General features: G+C 45.1%; 1 protein-coding gene across 1 annotated transcript in view; it reads right to left on the bottom strand.

Annotated features, from left to right (window-relative positions):
- Nucleotides 1-26,291, bottom strand: part of LOC134077982 (potassium voltage-gated channel subfamily H member 7-like) — a 54,560-nt gene extending 28,269 nt beyond the window's left edge. The window contains exons 1-3 of the mRNA XM_062533613.1: nucleotides 26,216-26,291; nucleotides 18,846-18,958; nucleotides 17,852-18,082 (exon numbers count right to left, since the gene is read on the bottom strand). Coding sequence (XP_062389597.1) covers nucleotides 17,852-18,082; nucleotides 18,846-18,921 — 307 coding nt within the window. The 5' untranslated portion in view covers nucleotides 18,922-18,958; nucleotides 26,216-26,291. The remainder of the gene's footprint in view (nucleotides 1-17,851; nucleotides 18,083-18,845; nucleotides 18,959-26,215) is intronic.
- Between the last annotated feature and the right edge of the window lie 318 nt (nucleotides 26,292-26,609).

Genomic DNA, 26,609 nt, shown 5'->3' with positions numbered 1-26,609 from the left:
TCCATGACGTGGGGGTCAATACATGTATTTACAGCTCCCAGCAGATGCTTCCCTTCACAACACTACGGCTTCACTTTTACATCACTGTCTGGGCAAATTGGATTGGATCATTAGTCTGAAAAGCTGGAGCAGGCAAAACACACTAGACCATCTGACGCATGCCTTTTCTAAACTAAAACACTAGTTAATCTATCCCTTTATACTATACTATACTATACTATACTACAATACTATACTATACTGCTCTATATACTATACTACACTATGATATACTACACTATACTATACTACAATACTATACTACACTATGATATACCAATTGAGCACATGCGCAGTTATTTTCAGGGATTTAATGCAACAAAACATTTGTTATGGAAGGAGTGTCCTCCAGGTACAGTATGTTTGAGACAGCATAAGGGTGAATCAATCTGAAGCGGCAAGATATAAGCAGGGGCCACTGGGACCTTGTTGATAACCTCTCCAGCATCCATAATACGGTGCAAAGGTACACAGGCAAGCATTGCAGCAACTGCAATCCACTGATTCATATAAAAGGAACCTGAAATCCTAACTCTGACCCTGAAGCTTAAACTTCACTAATACTCTAAGCTGCGTTCTCCAACTTTAATTATCCGATCACAGAAATCATTTTCAAAATCTGGACGGAACACTGATGTATCTGCTCATGAGCTGCCCAGGCAAGGATGATTTTGAGGATGGATTTTTACTGTGAGCGTTCTTGCCTCATTGGGGCTGTTAGCAAGCCATGGCACACCAATGATGAGAATTCAGAACACAAACTCAAGCCCATTCAGCACATTCAACTACATAAACAGTTACTGGCTAAATACGGAGATAACTTGTTAAATGAAAATAAACTACAGAAACATAGTCACACGCACACACAGACACACACACACTCACACAGACAGAGACACAGACACACACACACACACACACACACACACACACACACACACACACAGAGACACACACACAAAGAGACAGACACAGAGACACACACACACACACACACACACACACACACACACACACACACACACACACACACACAGACAGAGACACACGCACACACACACTCTTGTTTTCAGGAGTGGACTCTTTTTGTCTGTGTTTCCCCTCCTTTCCGCCAAGAACTCCCTTTATCTCTTCATGTGGCCTGTCCTTTGAAAATGGAGGCTTGCGTGTTTTTCCCCCTCGAGGCGGGGTACCTGATGTGCGGCGAGCGGGCAGATCAAACAGATCCCCCGTACAGCCAATGCAAATGCATTCTGCCAGCCTACACACACACAAACACACACACATAAACACAAACCCATAGACAGACAGACACACACAAACACACACACGCACACTCCCCTGGCTTGTGGACACACATTTTGCAGCGTTCACAGGGCCTCCCTCCCCAGAGCCGGCTCATGCGGCCAGCCTGTCAGCTGCATTCATTAGCAGTGCACTGGCTGTCTGACTATATATAACTAGCTCCTGTTGGAGCGCATTAGCTATGTCAGCCTATAATAGGGGTGGCTGGCTGACTGCTTGGGGAGTAAAAAAAACGGGGGTCGTCTAATTTGATCAAGATGTATTTGTGGAGTTGATGGATGGGACATTTTTTTTTTGGGCAAAGTGCACTTCAGGTTAAGTTTTCCCTACTCCTTTTATAAAAGAGCACCTCAGCGACTTGGTCGTCTCGATGCTGGGCTGTTAGACTGGACAGAGATTTCTGAATAGCATGTGATTCAGGAGTTTTGGAATAGCAAAAGCTCCACACAAGTCGGTGGAGGAAGACTTTTGTTGAAAGTATCCCCTTCAGGTGCCCTAGAAAATTGTGTTGTGCTGTCCTCACAAAGTTCCACTGTTATGTACTGGGACACAGGCAGCGCTTATCCATAAAATTTTCATGGCTAGCGAGGACCAAAGGGTTTTCAAATACAGCACTACGACTTCTTTCCAGAAATGAGCTGTGCACCTGGGTAAGAATAGATTATTCGCGAAACTGCAGTTGGACGCTCCCCTCTCCCATCTTTGTTTAGCTTCAGAAAATGGGCGTAATCTCCAATTTAGAAGTAAAGCCTGCGGAATACAATAAGCCCAACTTGATCATTCATTAATTTGTTAGCTGTGGCGCGCGTGATTCCCTCTCACCTGCTGAGTGGCTCTGGCAGACCATTTCTGAAAAGCCATTACCTCAGGCGTGAGGGGAGCCATGCGGCTTACTGGCAGATAATGCAACGGAAGCCTGTTTGGGCAATTACCTCAGCCCAGCAGATGGAAAAACAATAGCATCCTAAAGAGGTTAGCTATGGGGCGACCACTCATCCTGACTCATGCTGAATGTCACCTCTCCTCAAGTAAAGCGTGAGGAAACGTCTTCCCTCGGAAACATAACGCACGGAGACGATGTGGCCGAGGAGGAATTTAAAGAAGTTATTCACCACGAGGCCCCCGTGCCTTCTGTTTCGCTACACCAGGATAATTCCTTCAAATGGAAAATTAGATATCACACTGGCCTTTACAAAAAAAGGAAGACAAAAAAGTGGACCAGAGAGAGATGCTGGGACATTTTCTACTTTCTCAAAGAAATCAGGAGCTGAAATCATGGCAGACGAGAGGTTCATTTTCACCCTTTGATAGTCATTAGAAATGATTGTTGGGGCAGGCAGGTTTCAACATGCTGATTGAACAGAGAATTCATGGCTTGATTCTCTGCCAACAGAGAGCGTGGGGCCAGACTGGTGCCAAGTGAACAAAATGTCTCGATCTTGACACTGACCAATCAATCCTGGAATTTATTAGCACTATGCTATTTAAGGAAACTTTGATCGAATGCAGAGGGATAAAATAGCTCTGAATCAATGGATATCACCACTACCATAGCTTCTCTCTATCTGTGAGGGATGGAGAAGCTCTGGCTCAATGTCATCCCATTCTTTCTTTTCTTCTTTCTTTCCAATGCGCTTTTCTTTGTTTCTTTCTTTCAATTTCTTTTTTTCTGTCTTTCTCTGCAATTCACTCAAATGAAATAAAAACACATGCCTTCTATTCATCTTAAGCAGGCTTCATCTTTCAGACCTTTAATTATACGTGTGTGTTTACTCGACTGAATACCTGCTCCATGTCTGTATATTACATGCCTGTGAGGTGGCTGCGAATATAGTGTCAACACACCAGATAACTCCCCTTCTGACAAGAATTGCCATTTCAGCTGAAGGGCTATATTTACACTGCCATATTGCAAGACACTAATGATAACACTGATCCTGAGAGAGGAAGCATTCTTGACAATTTTTGTCCGAAAACTAGCAAAATCTGCCACTACTAGTCCATTCCTAAGGTGTGTCAGTGTGATTATGTGTGTTCTGAGGCTAGAAATCTCAAACACTTTATCAAGCATACAGAAGATGCTAGGTATGTACATAAATAACCCCATCATTACACACCAAGGATGTTTGTTTAAATACTTACAGTTGTGCAATAATGAGCTGAAATGGAGTCATACTGTATGTGTGCAGACACAAGGCAACTCTGCTGACGCTGTTGTTCTACTTCTCCCCCGAACAGCGGCTGCTTCTCTACAGTAACTGCTGTGCTGGCACCAGTGCCCCATGTTTGTGATGAAGAAAAGATGAATTTGGTATGATTCATGCAACCATACGCACCAAAAATAAACCTCTCGCTGAGCAATAAACTAAGCCAGCATTTTCATAGGTTACCATGCGTGAGCAGCGCCATATGATTAAGCATCGAAACCTCGTAAGGGGCCAAAAGTAATTTCTTTTTTGAAAGCCGCTGGTGTCAGCGCATTTTAAATTAGGGAGCATTCATCATGCTAAGTCACGTGTGCTCAATCATCCACTCATTTCAATAACATGGTTATTAAGGACTTGCACTCCCTCTACAACATCAGGCTTCCCTTCCACATACTCCCAGGTGTATCTTAACCCTTAAACAGGCAGAAGTGAAAAATGAGTTGAAAAAAATCATTTCATGTTATTATTTGTCTCTTTTGCACCTAAGGAAAACATTCCCATACTCATTTTTTTAATATTTTGTATATTTTGGATTTTATGAGTTGTATCTCCCAGGATACGTTGCCCTATTAAGGTACGAAAAAATGCAAAATGGCAAACATTTTAATGTTTTATTTGATATACTTAACTGATACAAGCTTTATTTTCTTGGCCATTTATTTAACAAATATCATTTTTAAAATACATCTTTATCATTTTTTTTGAAGTTCTTCATGGTATGAATAGCAACATTCTTAAAAATTAAAAACAAATTAAAAATCCCGAAATTTTTTAAAAAATAAAAATTTTTGATTTTTTTTTTTTTTTGTTAAACCTGATGATCACAATGCCCCACATTTCCTCTATAAAGAGTCAAAACAAATATGATCTACTTTGTCAGTATTTGTGTACACTAATCTAGCCTGGAAAATCCAGACCCTGGCAATCTAGAATAACGAATAATGTAATGGCCCAACTCAAGGGATGGCACCAAGCATGCATTTGAAAATTTCACTGCATGCAATTGGATAGCACTACAACCAATGCTTACTCTGACTGATTCCGGACTTTGACGCAATTGGATATCACTGTGACCAATGTTTACTGACTTCCAACGATGCAGCTCTGTCGCCATCTGTTTAACTCGCCTCTGGGCCGCCTATATCAGATACACCGATGTGATTGGTTCTCCGCAATGCAAGGGACAAAAATAATGTGCATCATTACTCATTGCCAGAGTCTGTTGCAGACACAATTCAAAGTGTGGTCTCGCAAGAACTCTGAATTTCCAGGGTAACGTTAATCTGCCAAATCTGCAAAATATCAGCAACATACAGCCTATACAAACTCTAACAGTGCTGTGTTGAGTATATGACTAGGGAAATTCAGAGTTTTAGGAAGCTTTCCACACCAATAAGGGGCAGCATATTGGTTAGGATGGTTGGCCTGCTCACAAATATGACCAAGTGTCCCTCAATGAAGGCACTGTCACCTAAATTGGGCTTTTTTAGGAGTTTGTTCCATCGCCTCTCTCCCCCCCCCCCCCCCCCCCCCTATCAGAACTATCCTCCTATTCTAATTCCTCATTCTGCCTGATAATTGCTTCCTCATCTTCATCCGCATCACTACTGCCTGAGTATGAAAAGCCTTCAGGGTTAGGGTTCTCTATCGCTCTCATAATCGTCCTTCTGTTGCCATAAAATGAGCTAACTGTGATACCCTGTGGGCATATATATATGGTTATACTGTCATAATGTACATACCTGTACCTGATAGCATTTGTTTTTGCAGTGTACATTAGTTTGTCTTCCTATCTGAAACTAAATTTTCAATACCACATAGAATTCACATTGATCACATGTTACACCGCTAATCTGGCAACGTATCTCGTGGGATACATACATTTCAAAGTTGCTAAACTAACACCATGAGCATAATAGGCTTTATTTCCCTTCATACATATATTTAGACTATAGTTATAATCAGTTATAAGAGTTAATATGGTTGTTTTATTGAAAATAACTATGATTTATACGTAATTACTCATCTCATGGTTAGCCTGCGCTCAAGCACTGGTGGCCATTTTGATTTCTGATCAGGCTGACGAACCAATGACTGATAACCTGAACCAAGTCATGGTACCTAGATATTGATAACAGATAAGACTTTTGATAACCGATAACTTGATTTGAAAAAAATATATATTGTGGCCCCATACAGGATGTTAAAAAGTATGTATCTCGTAGTGCACGTTGCCTGTTTAAGGGTTAAATAGCTATACAACACTCTTCATTTGGTGAAATGTCCTCCCTGCCGATTTAAATAATGAACCTTGTGAATCTTGTGAATTGAGCTAGGCAGATTTCAGCAGGCACTGAGTCTTCATACATGAATGTCCATGAAGAACACAAAATGTAATATTCTAATGGTAGCTAGAGTAGCATTATGATATGCAATGAATTCACATTTATTTACAAGAGTTAAGAGAAATGTGTTCCATATTTCAGATGAACTGCTCTTAAAAAGAGTGCATCATGTTTATGACTATTCCAAGCCCTTAGCATCCCTGCAGATTCAGAGCTTATCGGAATATGTCAGCTATGTAATTAGAGACATGAGTCGGTCAAATTAGTTTGGTCCAGTTGAAATTACAGTCCTCTTGATGTGATGTTGGCAAACTAAAGTAATTAAGTCTTAATGTTGTTTGTGTGAATATGCAATGAAATGTTCTACGGCAGATTTCAAAGCTCTGGTGCTCTTCCTTTCAAGTCTGACTAATAGTTTAACAACCCCAACACCAAAAAATAAACCCAACACAAAAGCAAAGATATCTATTTCTAAAAGCAAAATGGACATTCACAATATCTCTAGGTACTACTATGCAAAAGCACTAATTCAGGCCATTACAGCAGCTGTGAGGCCTCGTGTGCCCATCAAAAGGTGTTTTGGGCTGATGTATTTTCCGGGAAATGTCTCTCTAGGAGCTCATTTCACCACTACGGGTGCACTTTGCAAGCCCTACCTCTGCATCTCTCTCTCTCTCTCTCTCTCTCTCTCTCACACACACACACACACACACACACACACACACACACACACACACACACACACACACACACACACACACACACACACACACACACACACACACACACACACACACACACACACACACACACACACACACACACACACACACACACACACACACACACACACACACACACACACACACACACGGAGAGAGAAGCAGAGGATGCCAGACAAGGCCCTTCACGTCACTGTTCCACCTGTCTCTCAGCAGACGCTAAATTCAGGCCACAGGGGAATGCAAATGGTATTGATCAAAACATTTTTCTACCTGACTGCACTTCCTCTTGGGGAAGCCTTTTTTAATATCGCAGACATCCATCAGCCGAGGGAGATAGCTCTTTGTCTGCCGGACTTCATCGGAGCGAGCGAACACTCTGTCCGGCTGGCGGCTGAAGGACATCTGTCTTTAGCGAGCAGATAAGGACGGGGCCGATCCTCCGTATCATTGAGAGGTTACGCAGTCAATCATTCTCCCGCCCCGTTTGGATCGGGACAAGGGGAGACGAGCGGACCCCTCTCAGCCAGAACGGCCCTGACTCAGCAGCTTCAGGAGGTGGCCCTGCTCCTCACCCATAAATTGAAGGTGCATGAAGGTCAGTTCCCATTTCAAGATGATGGAAATTTTCATTCGATTCCATTTCCACCATCAATAATTAAGGCACACACTTCTCATTTAAGACATCCAGCGGTGTCCGCCTACAGCCAAGGAGGTATTTCCCAGGTGCTGGTTTCTCAAGGCCACCTCCAGGCACTCTGCACTTTAAAAACATGACTGGAGGTAATAACTTGGCCGTACAAACACAAAGAGTGACATCTGCCTTTTCATTCAATTGAGGAATGGACTCTGAATTTGCACACCTGACAGACAAACAAATCTCTTTCAGATCAAATGTACTGTAAGAGCACCGTAACTAGGAGAGTCATCTGTGGTCAAAGTGCTAAGATGTCCTCAGTTTTAAAAAAAGGGTATAGCTTGCTCGGCAGGGTAACAAGATAGCACCACTGTCAGAGGTAGTTAATGGAAATAGCCTCCCTTACCTCACGTAGCCTCACAACACACACCCAAAGACACCTGATCCCTCTAATCACTTTAGGACATTTTGTTTGTTTTAACTGCGTTAAAGCGCCACAGCTTATCTCACATTGGGCCAATGATGCTCCACGTTTTGGACATATCTCAGCGACCACATCTTTATGTACTCTTCGATCAGCCTCATCTAATAGGCAAAATGCACTTCCTGTGGGTGAAAGGGAAGTTAATTAAATGAACCCAAAGATGGAGACAGAGCCATTGGTGTCAGTAAGTGTGAAACAAGTTTAGGCATGTGGTCATCTAGGCCTGTTTGTGCTCATCACGGATATCATTATGTGCCGGCCGATGCATTAGTGTAATATGTGTTAGGTCCCTGTCTCTGCTAAGCATCCAATTATGGAAATAAATGAAACCTAGGAAGTGACAGAGCAATCTGTTTGGGTAGGAAACAATCAAAATCCATCGGTTCCCTAGGGACAGGTGCTGAAATTTAGACCAATGCAAAAAAACAAAAAACAAAACACAGCCTAATCTCCTAGACATTTGTTTGGTGAGATGCCTATTGATTTAGCTGTCCCCCACCCTCCAGAACAGAGGCACATTCAAATTCGGCAAACATTGCTGAATGTTTGTGGTGAACGTGTTTTCTCTGAACAGTTAAATTTGAATTATTTGGTGTCAACATTCCATTGTAACATTAATTGCATTGTTGTCTTCGTCAAGCTCAAGTCCAGCTCCACTGCAAAGAACTATCTCGTCAGACTGTTTGCAAGTGTTTGCAAATGTTCTTCAAAAACTCAAGGCAAACAGAAACCTGTTTTCAAATCTGAACGCACCCCCAGGTTTCATTATCGCTCTGGAGATAGTATACAGACATGCGATTTTAGATACATGATGTTTTGAGTTGGCTTGACATACTGATCAAAAGTAATGAATGAATGGTGAATCAATCTTGCTTCTACATTTATTCATGATGACTAATCTTCAATAATATCAAAGCACATCATTTAGCACATAATATATAGTACACGGTATCTATGTGCATTTATATTTGCATGGTATTGTTGACTTGTCAGTGCTTGTGTTAGGAAAGGGATGCATCTACTAACAGCACAGAGCACTTAACAGCACTGCTCTTAAAACCAGCAGCCATGCTGCTTATAAAGAATGAACATGCCATACAGTACATTCAAAATAATATCATCTCATCTATCTGATACAAATTCCACAAATGCACTGAGGTTAAATTGTTACAAGGATAAACCTTAAATCTTAAAATATTTGCTTTTGCTAAAAAACAGTATTATAATATGGACAAAAAGGTTCTGTATGCCAGGCCAGTTGCATAACCACGAATCAGATTTAGACTGCTGCTTTGGACTGTTCTGTTCTGACGGCCACAGTGCATCCAGAGGACGATGGGATAGAGTGAGGCACGGTAAGCAAACCCTGGCAAAACAGAAGCAGTGTAGACATGGGACAGAAGGGTAACCAAGGAGTACCATTACAAACTTGCATGAATGAATCATTAAATAGGAACGAGCACCAACGTCCGCATAGTGCCTGTGTTCAAATGTTTAAAGTAGACAATTTAATAAAAAGAGGAGTGTTCATAAAAAACATGGAGAAAACAAAATGGTTAATCAAAGACTAAAGAGACTAATAAGACTAGAGAGACAGTCTATCTGAAATCACAGAGAGGGATAGCAGTGCTTCCTCTAGCATTTCCTTGGTCGTGGGGACAGGCTGGCCTGCAACCTCTGGCCATTTCTGCCCCACTTGCACAGGTGGTAACTTTGTTGTGTTTATTTTGTTATTTCATAATTTTTTCAAATACAGTAACTGTAAGGCTCAGTCATAAGGCTGTTTTGACCTTTAAAAAGACTAACAGGCGTTCCGGGAGTTTGTGAAATTCTAGTTGCTAAACACACCATTTGAACGTAGTCTGAGAGGGACAGAAACACTAAAGACTTCTGTCTGACTCAAATGAACATCCCCCACGCATTATTACACCTCATTTCACTGCTTGGCTTAATGAAAAATATATACTGACATGGACACCGCTACACTTACTTAACTCACTTTGACAATGGTGAGAGCGTTTAGCCAACTTGGTTTCTGACAGAAATTATATTTAGTTTGAAATGTTTTCAGAAACACAACTAGACTTTTTTTTGGTGAATGGAGCTGCTTTGCTTTGGTTATAGCCCATGATCCACAATAAATGTAGGCTATCACGAGTGCACATTATTTTCCCAAACTGCGTGCCATTGCCACATCTGCTACAATGCCATCATTCCATTCCTCATTACTAGCCTACTGTACAAGTCAATCTCCTATACATTTTGTCTGTACATCAGGTGTAATGTGCAACAGCCTGCCATTTCTATGAGAATAGACTAGACAGGCAAATTTATGACATCCCTATGAATGCATTATTTATGCTGTAGGAAACATGAAAGAAATGAATGGCAGACAGCTTTATGTACAAATTCTTCATATCAACTAGAAGGGCACTCAGAGACCACGTTTCACACGTGCCATCATCGTGAGAAAATACCCTTTAGAAGTGGATGTAACGGTTTCCTCCAGGAGAAGGCACAGGACGTGGCAAAGAAAACAGTGGCACCATCAGCACTCTGAATCATCCCCCTCCCAACTCTGGTGGGCATGCCGGTGATGCAATCTGACAGGGTTGTGGTTGCAGGGGGTGGGTGAAAGGGGGCTTTTTCCACACAACTGTACCCGGCCACAGCCAATGGGATTGGGGGAGATCTAGGGGTGGGGCTGGGGAGGACTGGGGAGGAGAGCGGCCCAGCTAACCCTTTGTTTGTGCCGGGCCGGCCATGTGGCTTTCTCTCGCCTCAGTGAAGCGCCAGCGAGCCAGACGCCATGGCCTACATTCATTTTTAATCATGGTCAATGGCAGTCACCATCGGAAAACCACAAGCTGTCTTGGGACAAGGGCAACACTTCCGCTGGGTGAATTTTAAGGTGTTCAAAGACATCACTCAATGATCTTGTTTTGTTGCTTCTAAAGTGTTCATGGTGTAACAAGGACTACCTTGTGTATGCTTTCGAAGGTCCCAGCAATATGCTATTCTACAGTAAATATGATTATTATTATTTATACAAATGCACAGTTGTGAAACAAGGACTTCTCTCAGAATTAGGAAAGTCACTTCAACTCACAATCTTCAATTGATATTCCTTAACTTAATATATGACTGTAGTAGAAGACAGTATAATAACACTAATAACCAAATCAATATCTTCATACAAAAATTCTGCCAATTTTGCCCACTATTATGAGAGTTATGGTATACATATTACAAATCCATGAACACTTCTTCTAAAAGAATCTTCATGAATCTTCATGAAAAATGTCATCTTCCTTTAAAATAATCTCTCTATTTCACAAACCATAATATTGAATTCCCAAGACATTAATTTTGAGATGTCTTCACCAACATCAGCCAAGACGAATAACAGGGTTAATTGTGTGCCCACAGCATGGCCTGTGCTAATGGTTCTGGACACCGTAATGCCTGGCTAATGCAACACTGTGAAATGGGTGGCCATGCGTTTAGCCCTCATTAACAGCGCTGGGGAGCGCTAGAAGTGTTCTCCCCAGTCTAACGAGGGACACCCAGGTGCTCAATGCGCGAGCGAGTTGAACAGAAAGATTTTTCTGTTTTTCCCAGAGATGATAGTCATATCTTTGGGTCAACATTTCAGGAAATGGCAGAAATAATTGGCCATGATAGGACAGAAGAAGAAAACAGTGAATAAATGCGCTGTGCTGCAGGCAAAACAGAGAAGGGTCAGTAAAGATGTGAAACGTGAAAAAGCAACGCTGCTCACTGCCACTCAAACTGGACGGTAATTTCCACCGCACGGGTATGTGTGTGCAATTCAAGGTTATCCATTATGCATAATTTTTACAGCTAATTGATTGAGGTCTTTTTTTGATAATTGTAACTCACAGCCATGCTTTGCCTCTCATTAAGCTCTAATTGTGGACAAGTCCATCACCTAGGGCTCATCAACACCCAGTGTACAGACTCCTTACAATTTGCACTTTGTTTGCAGCTTGTCTTTTTTATATTCAGAGATTCATTTGAACTCAATCTGCACCAAGACAGGAATACAAGTCTTGAATTAGTTAGTATTCCAGTTCAGTATGGCGGCACCACCACCAAAGCTTGGGAAGCATCCCAGTAGTATGGAATAGTGTAGAATAGGAAGCATCTCATTGAAAGTGGGGCGTACACTTGAAGAAATGCTACGGTGGCTGTGTTATTGTTGATGGGTTGGGTGCGATTTGGAGGTAAAATACTGGCCACAGCGATGGCATGAATATTGGCACAGATTTGGGCAGCAGCAGATGGGAAACTTGTGATAGGCTTACAAAGGCTCGCTGGTGTTGTTTGCTAAATTTGAGCCATATCTTGATGCTCGGGACAGGAATGTGCTGAGCGTCTGCAATGAGCAATCTCCTCTCAGCCCCCCCGCCCCCCCCCCAGCCCTCCTCGACGCCATTATTCAACTTCTCCCTGCATACATCTCCTGATCAAGAAAAACCTGCATGATGAAACTCATTCCAAACCGGGGCTTTCATCCGACAAATCTGCCGCGGAGAACATTTCCTGTGCCCTGTCGGAAGCAGGCAATCGCTCCGCGGCGCGCCACACAGGCAGGCGCCTGGCCTCGCATCGCCTCGGCAACCTGAGTCCCCCAAATTAAACCTGATATGTTTTTTTTCTCTTTTTTTATTTTTTTATTTCAGACGCTCGTTACTCTGATGGGCTGACGTCACCGTCATACAGGGCTGGACCTGGGCTGATTCGCAGGGCTGTGGCGGGCGCAGGGGTAACCGGAGAGGTGGATGGGGTGGGGTGGGGTGGGGTGGCTGTGGGGGGGGGGGGGGGATTTAGGATGAATAATGCATGCTCGTTTTCAGAGGCAGTCATCTGGATCGCACGCAGCAGCACACACACACTTACACACACCTCACGAGTCACCCTCAGCGGCCGTCGCGCCGACCAACAGCCGCTCTGGGGAGGCCGTCACCGCCGTGGAGCCCTCACCCAGGGAAGAGGAGCACAGGGGGGGGGGGGGCAGGCGGGGGGGTGTCGGGGGCTCCACCTGTGAAACCCTGCACCGCACACACGCCACATGTTCCAGCTCCGTCCGCACCTCTCTCCTGCAGGCCCGTTAAAAGCCCATTATCCGTTTAACTCGAGCATGCAGCTCGGTGTCAGCTTGCTTTTGTCGGACACATTATGTTACAAAGTATTATTACATCCCGCCGGACGAGCTACTTTTACAAGGCCTGTCGAAAGCAAAGTATTTACCTCATTAACGAGGCACACCCGGCCTCCATCTCGGGGTGGTGCAGGCCGGGTGTGTGAATTAATGATGCGGCACTACGGGGATTTTTTGGGAGCGGCCTGACGCCGCGGCCCACGCGCGTGGCGGTCGGCGGGGGGAGTGGCGAGGACGGAGGAGGCGGAGAGGGCCCTGGCTGCTTTGTGTGCGGCTGTGGGTCTTCATCATCCCGGATTTCTTTCATTTTCTAAGCATACGCGTAAGCCGCTTAGCACTGCCGCTTCAGTAAAGCAAATAAGCCAGGGAGGTATGGCGGCTGCTACTGCTGAGGCTGCTACTGCTGAGACTGACTCTGCTGCTGCTGCAGAGCTGCCTGACACAGCCGTAGCTCACGTCGACTGACACCCCGGTTCAAGTCTTGGCTCTGTTCGACGCTGTGAAGAAACACGAGAAGAAGTGAATTCAATTGACCCTGTGGATGTGCGATGGGAGCTGGAGAGGCTATAAAGTGCCTCTGTCAAGTCGCTGCATTGACTCTCCTTTTCGCCTCGCCAACCTACAGCATAATTCACACGTGGCGTGGCGCGGCTTGCTCGGATAGGTTGATTTGTAGCCGCGCCGCAGGCTCTTCGGTGACAAGAAAATCAAATCGATTTAAAGAGGTGCACGCCCCTCGGGCGCGAACATCGATAAAAGAAGACGCGCGCACGCGACCCGAAACATGTCCTGCCTCACGCGGCTCTCGGCATGGAACCACCAGAGAGCCAAATTAACAGGAAAAGAATCAGATGCTATTGCACAAGTCTACACCTCTCTTTGGGCACCCTGGCACAGCGGCAGCCCTCCTCCCGCCTCTGCCCAGCTGGCGGCGGATCCCAGTGAGCTTCTGAGCGCGTGCGAGAGAGAGAGAGAGAGTGTGTGTGTGTGTGTGTGTGTCACCCCGCTGATGACTGCTCCGACTCCTCCAGTGGGCCCCGGGTGCGGCTGCTCAGGTTGGGTCTGTGGGAGGGTGCCAATGATTGGAATCGGAAAGTGTCAAATGGATTTTCGCCTCCCTCCAGCGCTCCAATCATGGCAGACCCAGACCCACACACACACACACCACACACACACACACACACACACACACACACACACACACACACACACCCGCCCATATTTATGGTCTATATATGGAGCCCCTTCTGAACGCGATCCCAGTCACAACAACACATCCTGCACAAAGGGGCTCAACTTAACGGTCCGCTCCATCATTCCTGCTTACTAATGAGCGCCCCCTGTCCCGTCCGCCCCGGCTATTATGGTCCAGTACACGGCTGGCCTGTGTCAGTTAAAATGGGGCTGATCCATGGAGGATGAGCCGCGGCGAGGCCGGAGGGGTGCGAGGGCTTCCCGCCACACTGCACTGAGGCTCGGCCTTCATAATCAAGCCAGTGTGATGACCACATGCTGTAAATAGCCGCCGGGCTCTGGGTCACAGGCCAAGCTTGAAATGTCTTATTTTTATGTAGGGTGACATAACGGAGCCACAGTCTCCTGCCATCGCTTTGAGCCATCATGTATATGAACATGCAGGGCAGAGGCAGGGTGGCTGCGTGTGTGTGTGTGTGTGTGTGTGTGCGTGTGTGTGTGTATGTGTGTGTGTCTGTGTGTGTATGTGTGTGTGTCTGTGTGTGTGTGTGTGTGTGTGTGCCTGTGTGTGTGTGTGTGTGTGTGTGTGTGTGTGTGTGTGTGTGTGTGTGTGTGTGTGTGTGTGCCTGTGTGTGTGTGTGTGTGTGTGTGTGTGCTTATATATGCGTGGTGTATTAGCCTGACTGTAATGCTCCACGCCTGTGAAGAGACAGGCCGTGCCATCAGAGTGGTGGATGGATGCAGCGCAGCAGCGAGGCCGACGTGCCTCTAATTCCCTCCGACTGCACAGAGGCCCTGCTGAGAGCTTGCTGCCTGTGCAGAATGAGATTTCCCATCATGACTGGGGCTTGCTGGTGGCGCTGTGTGTGTGTGTGTGTGGGGGGATGTGGGGGCTTGCTTAAGAAGCACTCCATGGGGCCAGGAGTGACATTCAGCAGAGGATAAAAAAGCACAATGCCAGACAGGCAGGCAGAGCTGAAACCGCAGGGAGAGGGCTCAGTCTCACAGCGGCAGGGGACGGGTCTGTAACAGCAGACAGGTAACGTTACACAAACACAGGCGTGGCACAGGTGTGAGTGTACACATACCCACGCACACACTCACGCACATTCGCACACACACACACACACACACACACACACACACACACTCATGCACATGCGCGCACAGTCGCACACACAGACACACACACACTCAAACACACCAGCAATGGAGCACAATCTCTTACACACACTCGTACTCATACCTACCTATGCACTCATTCAGAGGCTTAAATTGATGCATCAACAGAAGTGAACAACACCTGCGAGACAGATTCCTTCGTGACCTAACTAGCGGTGATGCCACCTCTCCCAGAAGTGCCAAGTCAATCAGCGTGACTCACTGCTAATGTCTCCATATGCCACCCAGTGCAGATTTGGGAGCTGCTCCCAGTTTGCAGGAACAAGTCAACCCTCCAATACACACACACACACACACACACACAGACACAGAGGCGCACACACACACACACACACACACACACACACACACACACACACACACACAGAGGTGCACACACACACACACACACACACACACACACACACACACACACACACACACACACACACACACACACACACACACACACACACAACTCCCAATACTGTGATCGCTAAATCAACATTTAATCATTTTTTCCACAATGATTTGTCGATGACAGGTTTGTGCGTGCCACAGCATTTTTTAATCTAACCAGCGCGGAGAGTTTTGCCGGCGCTGTAGTGATTACTCGCGTCTTTACAGAGTCCTCTCCCTGCCATCAAGTGCTTTTACGGCAGAGCCGTGTACAAGAGGGATGGCAATTGATTTATTTTGGTAGCGGTCCTGGATTGCAAATCAATGTGCTATAAGCTATTTGGATCCTCATTAAAACAGTGTTTCTACAGCGGCAGTTGCCTCTAGGCCCATTAGGTCTCTATTTCTTAACGGTGAGAAATGCTGAGCTGCTGTATATTGCACATCTAGCTTTTGTCTGGGGTACATTTCTTCTGAGTAATAACACTGTAGAAATAATAAAATAATAATAAAAAAAACAAGCCGGGCGCCAGACTTCTAGGGCTATCAGGCTGCCATGGCTTAGTGGCCACTGACAGTGAGAATAGGTGTCAACAGACGCTCCGGGCCTTCGCTGCGTTCAAGAGGTGAAGTTATGCCAATAGCTCCAAACAGATGCCATGCACGCCTAAATCAACAGCGGGGAGTTATGCGTCCCTCCAACATCAGGCATCCAGACAACAGGTGAATTCCGATGAGGGGGCTGTAAGATGAGTATAATGAAGGCTGATCGACCCGTGCCTCCGGATGATAATAAGAAACGGAGTAGCGCATATTTGATATCCCGCCCGCCCCCCTTCCCCCTTCCCCCTCTCCACCCCACCTCCGCCACCATACACACACACCTGGCCTCACTGCCAGGCCCATATTAAATGACCGCGCTCCGGCCGGCCTGCAATGGCTGGACAGCCTCTGATTACTCCCTAGCCTTTATGCGAGGCAGCCCGAGCCCTTTGTTATAGGTCAGCCACAGTGTATGACTCCACTGATTAAAACTTTCTCTGGGCAAACTACAGCAGCACATCATTTACTCCGACACTGCTCCTCCCGCTCGTCTACGGCCCTTCAGATATCAGCTATCCCCACACAGCAGCGCACCATCAATTTATGATGTCCGTATTGAAAAGCAAGAGTGAGGAACAGGACACCCACACCATTTTCAGACAAGATGGACATACAGTAGAGGAGCCTGCAGTGTGGAGGCACACAGTCAACGACACACATTGGGGGAGCTCTCTTCAGTGTGCTTCAGTGTTCTTGTATGCTTCTATGGTTTTCCTGTATTTGCAGAGGGCTCCTAATTTTAGCTTTCTCAAGGCTGCATGGCCATTGTTCATTTCCAGCTCATCCAGGGCAAACACAGGTAGCAGTATTTACGGACTCCTTCACGCCCCAACCCCCCTCCTCCCAGCACCTCACGAGATGACTAAAAAGACTGATGTTAAATGCGAGGTTTAATGCCATCATTCTCAGGGGGTGTGTTTTTTCTGATCCCGTGAAATTCTCCAGCAGGAAAGGCTGCTCAGAGAGATGTCTGAGGGATTTGTCTGAGTCTCCCCTGGCATATGAGAGAGGATGCTCACATTATTGGAGCCGTGCCTGACTTTGGTTCAGTGCACAAATCATTCGGAATAAGTCTCTGAAGAAAATGAGACGCTTAAGACAGTGGGGCAAAGCAGAAGGAGCGCAAGAAAAGGGGGAGAGAGAAAGAGAGAGAGAGAGAGAGAGAGAGAAAATGTGCCTGATTTTGTCTGAGCATGTGTGTGTTAGTAACAGAGAGAGAGAGAGAGAGTGAAAGAGAGAGATTGAGACACAGAGACAGCAGCCTCTCTTGATGACTGAATCTCACATTTCATTCACATGGCTCTTAGAATGACAGGCATCTTGAGCGGTGGAAATAGCCCTTGTTTTATGGAGAAAAATGAAAAAGGGAACATTATCTCCCTAGCACCCCTTCAGAGCCTTTGCAAGTGTGTGCTAAGCTCCCACAGATTCTCAGAGCAGCCACGACCAAAAGCCGCTTTCCAAGTAGCAGGGCGTATTGAGTGTGGGGGGCACGGGTGTGTGTGTGTGTGTGTGTGTGTGTGTGTGTGTGTGTGTGTGTGTGTGTGGAAGGGGGGGGGGGGGTACTCACCATCCTTGCGGTGGTAGGTGATCTCCACCTTCCGCTCCTCGGAGCCCATCAGTGCCTGGGCCACCTGGGAGATGGCATGGCGCTTGGTGAGCTCGCCGTGCAGGAAGTCACAGGTGCAGGGCTTCTGCATCACGTCTGGCCGCGAGTAGCCCGTCATCTCGCAGAAGCCGTCATTGCAGTAGATGATGGCACAGTTGGGCACCCTGGCATTTGCTATGATGAATTTCTTGTCTGATGAGAGAGCACAGGATTAGAGTGTTAGCATTTCTGTCTTGTGACGTTTCCATTTTTATATCTAACCTGCTGTGCTTTTGCAGCCTTTTTTGTATTAACATTAGGAGGCTCAAGCTGGGCATTTGTTAATCATGATCAAAACATAGAGCACTTCCTGCTACTTAATGGTCAAGAAAGAGTTCAAATATGCCAGTCACAATTCAAAAAGTGCAATGCTACTCGGATACTTGTGTTATGTATGACATGCCGTAACCAACATGAGTACACATAAGCATATCCGGAACAGCTGTCCCATGAACTGCATTGAGGACATCACTAAACACTGATGCACTCTAATTACTTCAGTGTTTACAAAGCACACATAGTGTGTGCTGGATTTGCATGATCATGTGGTAAGATAGTATTAAACAGGGCACCACAGGAGAAACCCAGGTCATCCTACCTACACTAGAGCAGAGCATGGGGCAACCCAGAGCCACCACACAGAAGTAGACACAATGTTTTTGTTCATCCTGGCTAAACAATACAATGTTCATGTGATAGCCCCAAGATTTCCGTTGTCATAAAGCAGTATTTGTTCAGCTTACATGCAATACGCATATAATAAATACTCGAGTGAAAAAACATACGACTGAATTTTTAAAGTAATTTGAATGCTGTTACACAATTTAGATGTATCTGTTTATCAATGATCCATTGCTTACTTCAGACAGACTATGGGAAGTATCGGAAAGGTGATCAGATTACAATTTGTACTTACTTTGTCCTTCGAATTTTCGTATGATTACTCCAAGAAATGTATTCTGGGGCGCAACATGACCTCTTCGGACTGGCATGGTTGAAAGATCTTCAGCTAGTGCCGTTTAAAGGCGGCTGCTTAAAAAAAAACCCTGCTGAAGTTACCGTTGTTGTTTAGTGATATCCTCTTTGTCACAAATCATTTCTCTTAGTAACCTTTCCGGTGTTAGTTAGACGCGGTCTTGATAGGACTCGCACCGGAGCCTTTGAATAACTCCGCGCCGATGCCACATGGAACCGGGGATGAAAGCTCGAGTCAGACTGAGTTGTAAAACCATCTCTAACTAAAGATGGACGCGATCCCGCCGTTGTCTGAAGCGCTGTGGTGAAAGGGAAAGGAAGACTGGAGCTCATTTGCCAGGGGGAGGGACGTTACCTCTAGGGCTTAACGCTCGGCGCTCAGCTTTGGCACCTCGATCGGGGCGAAGCTGCGCGCATTCAGTTTTGGGAGGAGGAGAAAGGCTGATTCGGAAGCCAAACCTCAAGGCGTCGATTACACTGTACCTGAGCCATGTGCTGCTTCGCTCATAAGGCACGTGGCACTAGTTTGCCACCCGTTACGCGCGCGTAATCAGAGCCTTACACTCCACAAAAAAAAAAAATAATATATCGTCCGTTTTTCGCATATTTATTTTATAAATGTCGTTATGTATGCAGAGCAAATACAACAACCACAGCCCTTCTCTTTCACTTTTCGATACTTTGCAACATCTACGGGACTAGTGAAGAGGAAGGTCTCTCGCATAGTGACTTGTCCATGGTGCTGAAGTTTCCATCATTCTACACACAGGGCAAATTACGGTCCTCATCCTGCCAGCAAACACTAGAGCCCTATAACCCCTCTGTGGGAACAAATCGGGGTCTGGTGCAGGATGCGTAGCTGTTGTGCTAGGACAATAGGCAGCGCTGGGGGGGTGATTAGTTAATTGCCCACACCTGGGAAACGTTGGGGCAGATAAAACAGCTTCAGTTCTTCCCCCACAGATTGTTCTTGACCTCGGATGCTTCTCACAAACAGCAAACACATTGCATAACATGCTTATGCCTGACATAGCGTAACATGACATAATACATGTCCTGCCAATATATACATTCATGAACTTCGACACATGCATTCATTCACTTCGACACGCCCTTTGTTCCCTTTGTTATGGCGTAATAGTTTGATGAAATGAAATTCTCTTAAGCAAACGTTTCCCGCCATTGTATGTCACACGAGGCAGTAACAGTTGTACATTCAACAATACTTAATCCTTACGTGCTCTGCGGGTATAGTTTAGTATAAGCTGCATGGGTGGGCTTGAAGCAGCATGAAAAATGCAAATGTGGGCAGACCCAAAAGCCCCTCTTACTGTACTGAAACATCTGCCAGTGTATTTCACAGAGGGCTCAGCACCCATCTGGCCCATTGAGAAACAAGTGAGATGCAGCCGCAGAAATAAATAAATAAATAGTACAAGTATAACGACCCGGTTTAAAGAATGACCTTTTCATACCACGCACAGTAACCATGGAATTAGTGTAACCATTCACATTTCCACTGTATGTTGACAGCTGCTCAGCTGCACGCTGAAGGTGCATATTCATGTTATCAGCGCTGAAGAATGCTAAGCAAAGAGTGAATGTGGAACTGCGCCATGAAAATAGACTATATATGCCCATATCATAAATGTATAAATTGTTTACATTAATGAATGAACTAATCTATGAATGTGCTCATGGATACATCCATATCCAATCTCTACATGTATTAATAGTCTGTGATCTAGATAATTACAATTCGGAGTCAAAATGTTCAATCATCAAAAATGCACCTGCCCAAACAACTACAAAGCTAAAACTAATTTACTGTGATTTCATGTTATTAACACTGTTAGACTTAGCTTCTGTGAATATGGGGTTGTCAATCACAGATTTTAGATTATGTAATCCAAACACAGTGGAACACAGTCTTCATCACTGATAACTCAGTGGTAGCCTACAGACATCAAAAGGATGAGAAATGAAGCAACATCTTCACTTTGTAATTTATACTCTGCTTGGCAGTCTTGAACATCTTGTTTAAAGTACTATTTCTTTCCTCCAGTATGCAATATTGTTGGGGTAAAGGTTAGCTCTGGCAGAATATCCAATCCATGCTTCATTATTACGGGCACATGAAAGTCGCTTGTGATAAATCACACACATGGCGTGCATGCTGATCAGACAAGACAAGAGGGAGCACGGTTCCTCCTAAGGAATGTTGGTTGCAAAAGAAAATGTCATGTTTATTCAGAAGACATGCGGTATCTCTTCTCTCTCTCTGTGTGTGTGTGTGTGTGTGTGTGTTATTGAGTGTGTGTGTGTGTGTGTGTGTGTGTGAGAGAGAGAAGATGTGTATGTATATGCATGCTGAGTGCCTTGCTAAATATTACTTTTTTAAAAAAGGAAAATAGAAGAAAAAAATAGATCTGAATTTGCCCTCAATTGTATTGTGTACGTGACGTTAAGTGTTGAGTTGAGCTCATAGTGTGGCTTAGAGCAATGCAGAGTTCCCTTGGGCTTAAGAGCTTTATGTGTTGGATTTTATTAAATCACAGAGTAGCACAGAGGCTACTGGTCCACTTGACAGATTACTCACACTGCATCAAAGACAAGACCCAGAGGACCTGTAGGGGACTTAAACAGCCATGCAGGTCTGTTTTGAAACCAAGCTTATGTATGCATACACACATTTATGCATGGATATGTCACCATGTACATTGATTTTTTTTTCTGTTGAGTGTAAATGTCTATGCATGTATGCATGAATGGGGTAAGGTATACAAGTTGTGTGTGTAGTACACTGTTCCTATTCCCTTATTTGGACTGAATTGCTTAAAGGATCGATGTAATGGCTTTACTACATCGCTCAAATATATTCATGCTCAACTGATTTAAGAGATGTCCTTCACTTGAAAGACTAGACTATAGAGCTGAAAAGGCAAACTCCTTATCTGTGTTATGGAATTCAAGGTACCAGGAGCTCTGGTCAAGAGGCTGGGAACACACAGGATATCAAAGGCTTACAGTAGTATCTGCGTGCAAGGACTGACCCCATTTAAGAATTCCATATGAGGCAGAACGCTTCCTTCAAAGGCCTCACTGCCTTTGGGTATGCACCGCACAGATATTACATCTGCTCTTTTTTGACCTCTCAACTCGCCCTCTCCAAGAACATTTCCAGCCAAGTTTCCGGGCTAGGATGTGCTGCTACTTGGAAGTGTTCAGCCTCAAGATTTTCATGTTGACAGTAATTGATTGCAGGAGAGAGCGGAGAAAGCTATCCGGAATTCATCAGCAGAATCCGCACGCTGGTGACAAAAAATTGATCTCAACGTGCCATAAATACGCGGCTATAAATAAAATGCTACCCCAGATTTGCATTGGTCAATATTCATCTTATTCAATATCCACGCAAAATCCCTGAAAAAATATTCCATAATTTTCAGGGTTCTCACCATATTGTCCACAAAATCATTGGGGCCATCACAGTGCACATCAATGTCCGTGCACACACACGAGAGCTCCATTTGAGTGGCAGGTGGCGTGGATGCTGTTGAGCCACAGATGTCTGGCATCGGGGGAGAGTAGAGATGTCTGTGGGGCAGGATTCCCTTTAAGACTCAATTTATTACATTGATTTGAGTGATTATCCCTGTAATGCGTTGTGATGAAAACAACAGAACGATCCACACATTTAGACTCCACTCTTCAGCGGTGAGTAAGAGAGAGAATGAGTGGATGTAATGATGAAAACAAAGAGACAGAGAGAGAAAAAAAACAAGAGAGGGAGAAAGAGAGAGGGAGGGAGACAGACAGACAGAGAAAGAGAGAGAAAGCGAGTGAATGAAAGAGAGCGCGCGTGCGTGCGGGAAAGAGAGAGGAGATATAAAAGGGGGATTATGGACATATACTGCTGTTATACATCTGTGGAGGTTTGTTACCCTTGAAATTGGACTGATGTATCTCTGTTGTCAAGGATTGTTCCACTGATCTTTCCCCTTAAGAGATGATGACTCTCAGTGTGCTTAGGGCACAACACAGGGACATCGGAAGCACTGGGTCTTAGTGGGCAAACACAGCCATTCATAAATATCCAGTCAGACACCACTGATCTGTTAGATATATGCAGGATTATTTTTAAATAAGGATATATATATATAGATATATTCTCAAGATTTGACATTTTAAATGCCTTATTTAGCATAAACTGCTCATTCAGATTGGATTGTGATGAAAATAAGCAATATTCATCACACTTTAACTTGCGTCATAAAAATAATTGAACTGACGCACACATGCAGGAATATTTGTAGTGATGCTCTGAGGGTCTATGGACTGTCGTGCCCCGATGTTGTTTTCCACAAATCTGACATAAAGTACAGTAGATCAGAGAGGGTAATGTTCATCTCTTGTAAAGGGTGCCCGCGGGGTGCCGCCACACTTGATTGTTTTTCGAGCCGCCGTTTCCCCTGACAGACTGCCGGCGCCCATTCATTTTTATCTTAATCTCTGGGAATGTGGAGCAATTTTGAAAGCAGCAGTGAGCGTACAGTGCCTAATCCAGGCATCACGCCACGGCAGCATCTGAGTTCTCCTGCAGTGCCCCTGATGTTTTCACATTCACCCTCCCCGCTCTCCCTACTCCCCCGCCCCCATACACACCACATGTGCTCACACACCCACCCACACACACGCACACACACACGCACACACACACACACACACGCACACACACACACGCACACGCACAAACACACATACACACGCACACACACACACACGCTCCAATCACACCCAACACCATTAGGCCTACTCGTGCCAGTTTATAAGTAACACATAACAGTGTTTTTTCTCTCTCCTCATTTGTGCCCATATCTGCCCCTTTCCTAAAAAAGAAAAAAGAATAATAATCCAGCCCCTGCCTCAAACAGTGAAAATAGAGTGCAGGGCTTACCCCACATTCCGCACGCATTTAAAAACATCTGCCCTGAGTGAGAAAAGGAGCAAAAACAATATGACTGTGAGCTACTCTGTCTTTTCATGTGGCAGGCGCAGACAGGCAGGTTTTTACCCTCAATTCAGAAATGTTGTTTCTGGCCCTGTTTCCTTTCGGGTGCAGGAGCTCCAGTAATATTAGACTGGCTGTGTCGAGACCGGAGGGCTGGCCTCCGCTGTGTTTTTCAGAGGGATATCACACTTTCATGAGAGCTGGAAAAAGAGAGCTAGTCCTGGGATTTGAGCTTGTTTGGAGGTGAACACGTGAGGGCAGCCCTCGCTAGCCTCAAATTTTTCCATTCATTTGCGGAGGTGATAAGTGTCTCACCATTCTGTCCCGAGTGCTTCTATCTTTAGGGAGGTGCGGCCGGGGGGTCTCGTGGGAATCCTCTGCGCGGCACAGAGCCCGGTGAGAGCGGTGATAGGCCCTCCTGTCACCCGCAGATAGAGAGCACGGCCCCCGGTCGTAAACCCCGCGCCTTTGTCTTCTGTCACTGTCACCGCGCGACACGACAGGGGCCGCCACCGAGCGCTTGTCACAAAAGGGGGGTGGAGGAGTGCGCTGTCCTCAAGTCCTCCTGATGGAACCGGTCTCTTTATCTGTCGACTGTGCCACGCTGCGTTGGCAGCACAGGCGGTGACTCAAAGGAAATGCCAACACCCCAGAAATATGTTCCACTTGAGTCAAAACATATGTAACCACTTGAGGTGACTGCAGACTAAAGATTATCTAAAGACTAAAGACAGCTGATATCATCTTTTGCTGCACTGAATCACTGCAAGACGACACATGTGAAACAAGAAAGCTCAAATTACCATCTTAAATACGAGATGTAATGAGGCATTTAATTGAATACAATTTAATAAAGGTATTCAATTCAGGAATTGAATGATGATGATGATGATGAACTGTGAACGAATTAGTGATTGTATTGATCAGCAGGGACGCAGCAGGAACAATGTAGGTCTACCTGACTGCATTAAGTGCAAAAATCTAGAGCTGAGTAAAATTACCACTCTGATGCATTGTGTTGACTCCATGTGTGGAATAAAACTAAATTGTTGGTGTTTTGCTTTGTGGTTTGCAGGTGGAAATATTTGCCAGAGTTCTAAGTCTCCCTCTAAGTCATTGGAATGATAAATTCCAGTCACAGAAATGGCCCTCTAGGTGATTTGTTGTTTCCTGTGTAGCTGACACGATATAACAGCGCATATAGTCAAATTGGCAATTCTGAGCTGAAACCAGCAGGTCTGCGGAGACACTGTAGAGTCCCCGAATCAATCACAAGGCTACAAAAACAGTTCATGGCTATGGTTCCATCACAGCAGGGCATCCATCCTGCCCACAGCGCTTAAGCCCTCGCACTATCAGTCACCCCCTCAGTGGGAGACAGGGTGACTTGCTGAAGGAGAAGAAGAAGAAAGACTTTTATCTCAAACAAGTGCACAGACATCCCACGTTCTTTTAGGTGCAGAGTGTTGAATGGAGGGCGGGCTCGTGGGGGGAGGGGGGAGAGGGGAGGGGTGTCTGCTTAAGAAAGAATGAGTCATCAGAGACATGATTTAATTCCAACCTGCGCGGTCTAATGTGATCTTATCACCCCCAACCAGGTCGCCAAAAGATATAGAGAAGAGGGAGGAGGAGAGAGAGGCATTGTGCCAAAAAAACATTGTTCTCTGTCAGTCTGATCTTTGTTTGTCTTTCTATTGTCACCACACAATGGCCAAACAGCTCAAATCATTATTGTTCCCCCAGGATGTTTTGAGATTCCATTCATTACACATCGCCATCAGGAGCCAAGGACAGCGGAGTCTAATTTCTTTACAGCGGAAGCACATCATCGTATTCTTCTATGAGGCATTAATGAAAGTATATGGAAGAATAAGGGGCATTGATTCTCAGCTACTGAATTCAATCACTACTAGTTACCCTGAAGTTGTTAACCAACAATAGGGCATGTTTGGAATTTTGAATTGATACTCCAGTTCTTCATCAGAAGGAGTAAAAGCTATTTTGTATTTTTTTTTTTTACATAGCTAATGCCAATGACACTTGTATGAGATATGTAATTACTGAAAGCCATAGTAGTGCCATACCTGCTGTCTGACCTGACAAAAGATCTGCACAAGATTGACGTGCAAATAAAGGGCACATCTAGTATGTGGGCCTCTTTTTTCTCTTGATACAGACATGCATATTATCTCAGCTGGGCATGCAGTAGGAGGCTGTGCCTTTGACTACAACACCTGATTCTAGGCTGTTCATTACCTGCTGTTGTCAAACTGCAGACAGAGGCTCAGCGGAGTGCTTACCTCATCTCTGCAGCATCCAGCTTGTGTGATCTCAGGTAACCATGGAAACCGCCCGGTGCCGATGGGCCCAGCTTTTTTCCCCCTCGATGCAAATTGGCTTCCTGTAGTTCAAAAGGCTCAGGTCCACCTCAGTCTCCATCAGCCAGGAATCACTGACATCAGCTCATTAGTCAGCATCGATAAGCAAGATTCAGCTGTTCATCAAAATAAACATTCGCCATCTGTAAAAACACAGTGTAAATATATAAGCAAACAAAATAGTTGGCTAATCATAAACTAATACCTTACCTGATATCTGAAATAAACAGTTCAAATCAAAGCACAGTGGACTGACACACTGTCTACCTCATCCACCTACATGTTTCTCTGCCATTTCAAATCAGTGGGATCTTTG

Source organism: Sardina pilchardus, chromosome 4 (assembly GCF_963854185.1).
Source record: "Sardina pilchardus chromosome 4, fSarPil1.1, whole genome shotgun sequence".
Taxonomy (NCBI): Eukaryota; Metazoa; Chordata; class Actinopteri; order Clupeiformes; family Clupeidae; genus Sardina; species Sardina pilchardus.
This window is presented reverse-complemented; position numbering and strand designations above follow the sequence as displayed.